Source organism: Pinus tabuliformis, chromosome 3_1 (assembly GCF_031772625.1).
Source record: "Pinus tabuliformis cultivar Carrire ecotype Pingquan chromosome 3_1, CPIR1, whole genome shotgun sequence".
NCBI classification, from domain to species: domain Eukaryota; kingdom Viridiplantae; phylum Streptophyta; class Pinopsida; order Pinales; family Pinaceae; genus Pinus; species Pinus tabuliformis.
This window is the reverse complement of record NC_142301.1, coordinates 478590624-478599308: the sequence shown is the minus strand read 5'-3', so window position 1 is coordinate 478599308 and position 8685 is coordinate 478590624. Positions and strand designations below refer to the sequence as shown.

General features: G+C 36.1%; 1 protein-coding gene across 1 annotated transcript; it reads right to left on the bottom strand.

Moving 5' to 3' along the window:
• Positions 1-1643: 1643 nt before the first annotated feature.
• LOC149187865 (allene oxide synthase 1, chloroplastic-like) lies at positions 1644-2150 on the bottom strand. The gene has a single exon (XM_089409801.1). It carries the CDS (start codon positions 2148-2150, stop codon positions 1644-1646), a length of 507 nt encoding a protein of 168 aa, XP_089265927.1.
• Positions 2151-8685: the final 6535 nt, after the last annotated feature.

Sequence of the window (8685 nt, the reverse complement as noted above, 5' to 3'; positions counted from 1 at the left end):
CAACAAAAACCATAAATTCAATTATCGCCTAATATGTAAATTTGTTCCGGTAAGCATCATGAGATTTTGCCCAATCTATTCTCATAAAAAATAAATATTTCAAATCCTCATAAACGGTAATAGATCTTTATTTTCGAGATACTTGTGTTGTGATATATACCAAACCGTTTTTCGTTTGTTGTTTTTTTTATGTTTCCCTTCTTGCATTCTAATGCCATTTTAGTCATGCTTAACTGTTTCTTAGAGTAAAAGGATATTAACCATAGGAAGAAATTTATTACTTGCTCACCATTTTCTCAGATGTGTTATTCGACATTTGTTATCGGCATGTTTAGTAATCACTAGTCTGAAGTTATTTTTATTTTCATTATTTTTTGAATTGAATGTAAATTTTTTCATTTGGCTTATGTTTATTTCACTTTTAAATATTTCCAAAATCAACAACAAAAACATATTTAACTTCACAATCAAATTCATTTAAGTTCATTTTTTTATTTTAGTAATAGATTTTATAGCAGTGATTGATATACATTCCACAGGATTTGGATTTGTAATGGATGGATAATGCATGCTTAGATATGTTCGGTTTCTTTTCATCTTCAGTGATATTTTTGTTTATTTCAATTCAATGAACTCACATATTTGTATGTAGATGTAGAAGGCTGGTGTAGATGTCCATTTAACAGTTGTTCTACATTTTACTTTGACATCTTCTAAAAAACTCTAATCTATTTATAAATGAAAAATAGATAGTTGTTATAAAATCTTAAAGTAAAATGTCCAACATTATTTTAATAAATTTAATTTTTTTAAATTACTTTTACTTTTACTAAAAAAATCTAATAAGACAATTTTAATAAATTTATTTTTTAAATAAATTTTGCTTTTACAATTATCTTAACCTAAACCAAATCCCAGCTTTCTTTCTTGTACTCTAAAAACAAATTCTAAATAACATTTCCTTATACTTTAATTATGTTTTACATAAAATACCACTTAGTGAGTGACTTCATTAATTTAAAGACTACAACCAACTTTTTTCTTCGTTTCAGTGTTGTATTAACAAAATCATACCATCCACGTTAAACACTTGTAAAATAAAAAATATGTATACAAATTTTAGGAATTTATTTTAAATTATTTAATAAAAATAAATTTGATTTGAAATAAAATTTACAAATAATATTTGAAATTCCATTTTTCTTAAGCTTTTCAGAATATAAAATCGGCATCAATATATATTCTTCTCATTGAAATCGAGCCCTTGAAATTTGATCATTGGATGGGATCCGAGTTCGAAATGTTTACACGTATTAACTCGGACATTAGTAAATAACCAGTTACTAACGCAGCCCCGATGGTCTCTCACACAGTAGCCTTGATAAGCTTAGTAAATTCGACGCCGGAAGTGGACTGCTTCAAGGTAAAGGAATCGGAGAGCAAGAAGAAGCGCCAGAAAAAGCTGAGCCATAAAAACCACGACGCCTTTTGCTGCACACTGCTTGTTATGAGCCGATGTTTCATCAGTTTTCCGGCCGTTGAACCACAGCAGATGCTTCAGCTTCTCTCCTGCTTCGCAGATGCTTCAGCTTCTCTGCGCTATCGAATATTTTCGGATCCCTTGTGGTAAATGGCTGGTACCCTCAGAGCATCTCACCCTTCTTCACCGCATAGAGCCCGTCTTGGGATTCGACCAGGAAATCCTCTTTGGCTCTCGCGTACTGCCAAGCCGCAGGCTGTTCCAACCTCGGCATTTCGTAGACACTGGACCGGACCAACACCATGTTCGCCAGAGCCCTGCCCTTGATGTCCCCGTGTGTTTGAACGGCTCCGCGGACGTCTTCAGCCAAATCTCTTTGCACTTGGCCGCCAGCGTCGGCAATATATTTGACGATACAGTTCAACATAATGGACATTGATTGCAAAGCATTCCCACAGATGGATATTAGCAGATTGACGCAGGCCTCTTCTCTGTTTAGTCCGAATTGTTTTTCACCCAAATCCAGCGCGGAACTCGCATTCGTCCACATGAAATTATAGAGTTTGTCGTAATACCCGGAGACGTCGGAGAACGGCTTGGGAACACAATGATTTTTCAGCCCGTGTAAGAATTCGGGAAAAGCACGGGAGCTCGTAAGCTGACCGCGCATTGCACCGAGCCACCTTTTAGTAACGAAGGGCCTTGGGTTCCGACGCCGGCTGGCCCTGGAGCGATAGGGTCTGCGCTCCTTATGGAGGGGCACAAAAAATTGAATATCAATTGTTCGATGTGTTAGAAAAATTTTGTGGGTTAAAGAGCTCATAAATAGGCTGCGACAAAGTAGGAAAAGTGGACTTCAGTTGCTACAAGTATTGTAGTTTGGTGTCAAGATATCACACAGTTAATTAATTAAAACATAAATTTTACGCACAGCAAAATAGAGTAAAACAAAGGAGGTTGCGTTAAATCTACTTGTTTATTTGGGAAGCATTAATGTAATAATGCAATTAGGTATACTTTATACTATAAGTTAAAATTTAGTAAAACTGGTTTTCACCTGCAGGCTAATATTTTTTTCAAGATTTTCTTCCAACTTTTACAAAGGACTCTTACATCTATATTTATCTCAACATACAAATTTGACATTAATATACGGAAGATAAAATATTTAATATTCAACATGGAAGATTTTACATATTAAATGATTTTCTAAACTTTCAAGTGTTGTGGAGTGTGGGCAACAGTGGCTGAGTAAATGTTTACCATATCTATTTAACAAAATTTATTAAACACATGAACTCCTCTACTCTGTTGCAGAATGGTCAGAGTTGTACTTTTGCTCTAACTTCACTCCTTGTGACATGGCAAGCATAATGTTTGTCAATGTGTTTAAAGCGATAATTAGGATTATTATTTCCAACACGATGTGGTTGGTGAAACACAACTTCTGTTTACTCACTGGATCTTTCCCGATCGCAGTGCTCAGCTCGTTGAAAAGCCTAACAAACTCTGGAAAATACCTCTCAACAGCGTTGGAGACTAATTGCAACCACTAGTTCTTAGAACCTTGATGCTTTCTTTTAACGGGTCTAAGTTGTCATGGGCATCCTTATGTCGATGAATATTCGGGAATCGAACAAACATGGGCGAAGTCAATTTTTTGACGGTGCCCATGTCTGTCTATTCCCAAATATTTAGGAAATGAACAATCGATTTAAGCTCAGGGAGTGGCCATAATTCATGTATCCACCTGTGTACACCAGGTTGATCTTGTAAGAACAACATTTTTCTTCTCCACAATCCTCAGATTGAAAAGCGCGGGGAAGCTCTTGCCATTGAGCAGTACTATCAATTGATTGTCTAGCAGCAGGAATCCTCTAACGACCGTTCTCTTATATTTCTCCACTCGACGTCTGAAGAAATTATCGATCCCTCTAAAATATTCGCATCCCTGACGGTTTTCCTCTGCCGTGGGAAAGTTGTAACTTCCAGAGATCTGCTTTAAAGGAGCCACAGATGAGTACACACTTGCCGACTCCATTGCCTCTCCTTGGTACCTAGATTTCAGTTAAAAAAGATCCTAGCAAAGGGGAAGTTATTTTTTATTGTTGAAGGTAAAGGAGTCAGAAATAAAAATTTCACACACAAAATATATAAGCCTCACACAATCTTGATGATTACACTAAATATGATAAATGATATTTAACTTTTTCTCACTAACTACTAATTTAAAATAACTTAATTCGACTATGACTTAATTCAACTCTGAGCCTTTAAATTTAACCCACTGCCCAATAATGGTTGTAAGTCCTAGCAAAGGTGGACTAGTTTAATTTGCAGGGCATAGAAGGTATTGTGGGCAGGACTCTGGCAGCCATCACTGTTCCAGGATTTCCAGGATGTTGACGAACCTACAAAGCGATGAACTTTAACATGCCGAAATAATTGAAGTTTCTAATACTTATACCTAGAGTACTAAACTTCAACAAAAAAGATTGAAAATGTGGCAAAGGGAGCTACACAAGGGAGCTTCAATTATTTGTAAAAAGGGATCTTCATACCCACCTCTTTCCTTTTTTTGGTCCCTGTCGACAGGTGGCTCGGACTATAATAATCGAAAATGTCTTGTGAGCATCAATCTGGGCTAATCCGTATGGAAAATGTATGGCAAATAACCTAAGTTTTTAGCTGCTGAAATTTTTACCATTTATGAAATTTGTTTTACAGTTTTATTTGGCCTCTTCCCGAGACGCGAGGAAGCCGAAATATAGATTATATTGATGTGTTCATGTCACATTTAGAGAGAAGCTAAACTAATGCTAGCATTAGTCAAAGAAATTAAATGCTATGCCACTGATCTTGGAGGCAATATTACTTAGCTAAGCTGGTATGTGCATGTTGACCACTCGTCACTAGTTGTCTTTACTAGTTGTCTTTACCACCAAAGCTTATAGTAAAGTTTATATCACAACATATCTTCATGTTAACCTAGCTGGTTCAATTGGATATGGTCTTAGCTATGTAGGGAGCATATGCATCCTCCATCCTTTGACTTTCAGGTAGAAGCAAGAGCAATCCTTCTACTTTCAAGAAGAAGGAAGAGCCATCCTTCAACTTTCAGGGAGAAAGAAGAGTCATCTCTTGACTTTCATGGAGAAGGAAGGGCCACTTGCCACTCGAACCATCTCGAGGAGAATATGCGTTCAGGTAGATGCAGGAGCCGACTCCCACTCAAACCATCTGGGTCATAAAAGATGGTGGAGGTAAGAATTTTATTCTTGAACCAGAAAACTAATTAGCAGCAACTGACCTCTCCCCACCTCAAATTTTGATATTTTGATGACTATGCTCATCATGATGGTAAGCACCATAGTTTTCCTAGATATTTGCACCCTACACTATGCAGAAAAAGCTTCAAATGGAATTTCTGCATACTTGCGCATAACTTAAATGGAATTTCAGCATACCTGTCACTTTTGCTGGAACTGCTGCGCCATGAAATTTTTGTTGTGTATGTTGGCTATTCTCCAATTATAGGAGGCTACTAATCGAGGAACTAGGAAAAACTTTGTTCTTACCTTACGCGCCAGGGTCTTTATCTCAATATATACCCAAGATGAAGTATATGCAAGTACACCTATAGGGATTGTTGTCATATCTTTGTGACATGCTTGAATCTTGTTCCCTAGCAACAGGGTAGTAAGGGCATGCACTGCACAATTTGTGTTCCCATAAGGTACGTTTGATCCAGAATCACCATCTTTTGACCTAGAATAAGTAGCAAGGAGGGAATTTACCTTCTAAAATAATCTATTACAAAGGATCAGAGAGTTATGGATGCTGTATTGTTGAAAATTGTAGAATTTGTTCCAGATTTGAAGCAATATTTGTCCGCAAGATTTAATTTGAGGTTAGGAATGAAGCCACATAAACTTTTCTTTTTAAAAATTGACTTTCTTGCCTCATGACCTCGAGTTCTGGATGTTGTATTATTGAAAATTATAGAATTTTTTCCAGATTTGAAGCAGTATATGTGTGCAAGATTTAATTTGAGGTCAGGAATGAAGCCACGTAAACTTTTATTTTTAAAAATTGACTTGCTTGCCTCATGATCTCCAGAAATTTGGGATCTTATTGTCTAGTTTCCCTTTTGATGGAAATTCTCTTTTTCTTTCTACTAGAATTTCATTGGTTCCCAAGTTCAAGATTTTAGGTAACACCTTATCTATAGTGCTCTTCTTGGTCTCATCTGCCCTCTTCCAAGGGTAAATTAGATTTCTTCCTTCTCTTTTTCCTTTCTAAAATTCATCCTCGGCTAAAACTGGAGTGCTGCTTTTCCTTTATGAAATTCATCCTTGGCTAAAAGTGGAGTGATGCTTGGCATTCTTATCTTGAACTTTTTTAGCAAGTTGAAACAAAGAAGAGACATGACCTACTTCCTGGAAAACTTGGTACTTGAATTTCTAATTTTAGAAATCTAACAATTGCATCGTTTTATTTTTTCCGCTACCTTCAAAATTACCTTGTCTCGCAGAGGTTTGCTTGTATGTATTTCTAATATGATTCTATATTATGATGTGTTGGGTTTTGATCTTCTTCAAGTGGTGACTTTTTATTATCCATTTTATTTGGATTTTGTTATAGACACAATTCATGGATATTTTCTTATTCTACTAGAGTTTTTTTCTATGATTTCCACTTCTTCCATCTGGTGGAACGAATTATTTTGCAAGTGTCGAGCATGAAAATGACAACGAAAAGTATGAGAGACATGAGAAAAAGAGTATGTCTTCCTGGACAAGTGGTCGCAAGGATGGTGTGCTTTTCCATGTGTCCCCTTTTTTTTTTTACTATGTGTCGTTTTATAGTTTTATTTTATAAGTGACTTCATAAGTTTCTAATTTCTTAATCTAATTTCTTAATATTTGTTTATTAACATTTTTCAAGATTTCGAAGAATAATATTTTTCATTTTTCAAGATTTGCACGAGCAATATTTTGCATTGTTGCTACCATCTAATCAAACATTTAATGGATTAGTAATGAAGTTATGCCACCACTTGTGATTAGAGTAGAAAAATAATTGGTTTCTCCCTTATACCACATTATATCCTGCAACCCTCTTGGTTCAAGGAGGGTTGTTATAGGCAGCAAGGATATATGAACTTAAGCCCTTTGTACCTTCCTATAAATTGTTTTTCCCAAGGTTTTGCAGGTTTTTTTGAGATCCAAATGGGAGGCCACACTCGAAAGTCTTGTTAAAATTCTTAAGAGGAATTATGAATCTGTCAGGAACGCGAAGTTCAGGATGAAGTGCATATTGTGTTGGGTTGACCTATAGAACTGTGATTTGCCACTCATCTATAGAAAATGGTTGGTACACGTCCACAGACTGGTTGCCAACGCGTGTGACTGCAAGGAATCATGTAGTTTCTTACTATTACTATTAAAATCATGGTTGTATTTGCAAGCCAAATGATCAAAATGCTATTGTTGCTTGTGTTGTTTGAATTCTTGATGCCCTTGTATCTAGATTGGAAGGCAACAGAAGCCGAACTGCACTGTGGGTTTTACAGAAACAACTGTCCAGAGGCAGAGTCTCTAGTAACCTCTGTACTCGAGAAAGCCATGCAAAGAAACCCTAGAAATAACTATTCTAGCATCTTTTGGGATCACTGTAACTGGGAATCTCTCACACAATCTAGGGCCAGTCAACGGAGGACATGCTTCATTTAGCGTAGATTGCCAAGAAAATGATGAAGCTATTGAGGATTTATGTGTTGTAGAATGGGATATTGGTTACAAGTGTGAAGTCCCTAATGGTTGCAAAGAAGAAGATAATACCACATAATTTATTGTTGATGATGAGCCTGCTAATGAAGAAGAGGAACAACCGCTCCTTGACACAACAAATCAAGTATGCTAGCCCAATGAGTGGAAGGGCCTTCCGTAAATATTTATAAATGATGACGACAAAAACAATAGAGAAGAACTTACTTCTGCCAAACAATACAAAAAAACTTACTTATGCCAAAGGGGATGCTGATGACAAGAGCATTGTTATTCAAAGCACCTTAAGTTGCGGTAATTTCCATGAGAAGCAAGGGACAGATGATGAGTACCCTCAGCAGCCCTATAAGTTTTTTGATAAGGGTTTCTTCTCCAAGTTTGACGAGGACAACCATAAATATGATATAGCAAAGGGCCTATCTGAGCCCATTAAAGACAATGGAATTTTGGACCAAAGGGAAGGATTATATTTCTTTGTAAAATATGATGATGGTATCACAACTTCAGTATATGAACATAATTTTACCAAGGAGGAATCTGGTAATGATTCTGCATTATGGCTGAAAGGGAATGTTTATCTATTTCTTTCCTGGGTAATTGTTTTCATTCCAGGCTTTGAACCTATCTGCTTTGTTGTTGGGGTGGCGTTACAATAGTAAGGTGGTCCTCAACGGAGGGATGATTCCATTTAAGGTTTTGAAGCATAATGAAATGTACATGTCTCAGCTTCATAATATTATTGTAACGTGGGTTGCATGCAATCAAGGCATGAGCACCGACGAGTCTGAAGTTGGTACACATGCTTTCTTTTTTTGGTTTTCTTGTACCATTCATTCTGCTATTTTATGATTAGGCAGCGGATAGATTATGCATTCGCATTGATACCAATGTTATGCTCATATTTTGATCATGGAGTTGCATTTTTCTTTATTAATGCATTGAAAGATTTCATGAATTGGTGTTATGGTTTATGTTTTGTATGTGTGTTACTCATTGTGTTCTTCTTGTTTTATATTTTTCCTCTTTCAATATATTTATTTATCTCAATTTGTTCTCGGTTGAAGATAGATTACGCGTTTGAATTGAAATGATATTATAGTTAGTTCATTTGTTAAACACGGAATTGGGTTTCTCCTCCTAATAAATTTTTCGTAAATTGGGCTTATGGTCTCTTTTCTATAAAGTGTTCATCGAACTGATATTTGCATTGATGAAGGACCATACTCTTATCCTGCAATGTATATAAAAATGTTCGCCTCACATGGAAGAAGAAACCACACGAGATGTGGCATATCTCAGAGCTCTACTGGTTGTGATTAGTATAATAATGGTTGAGATTCATATAATAATATTTGGCGTATTCTCAAAGTTTCTTACTAGGTAAGAAAACTCAACAATAACTGCTACAAACTATTC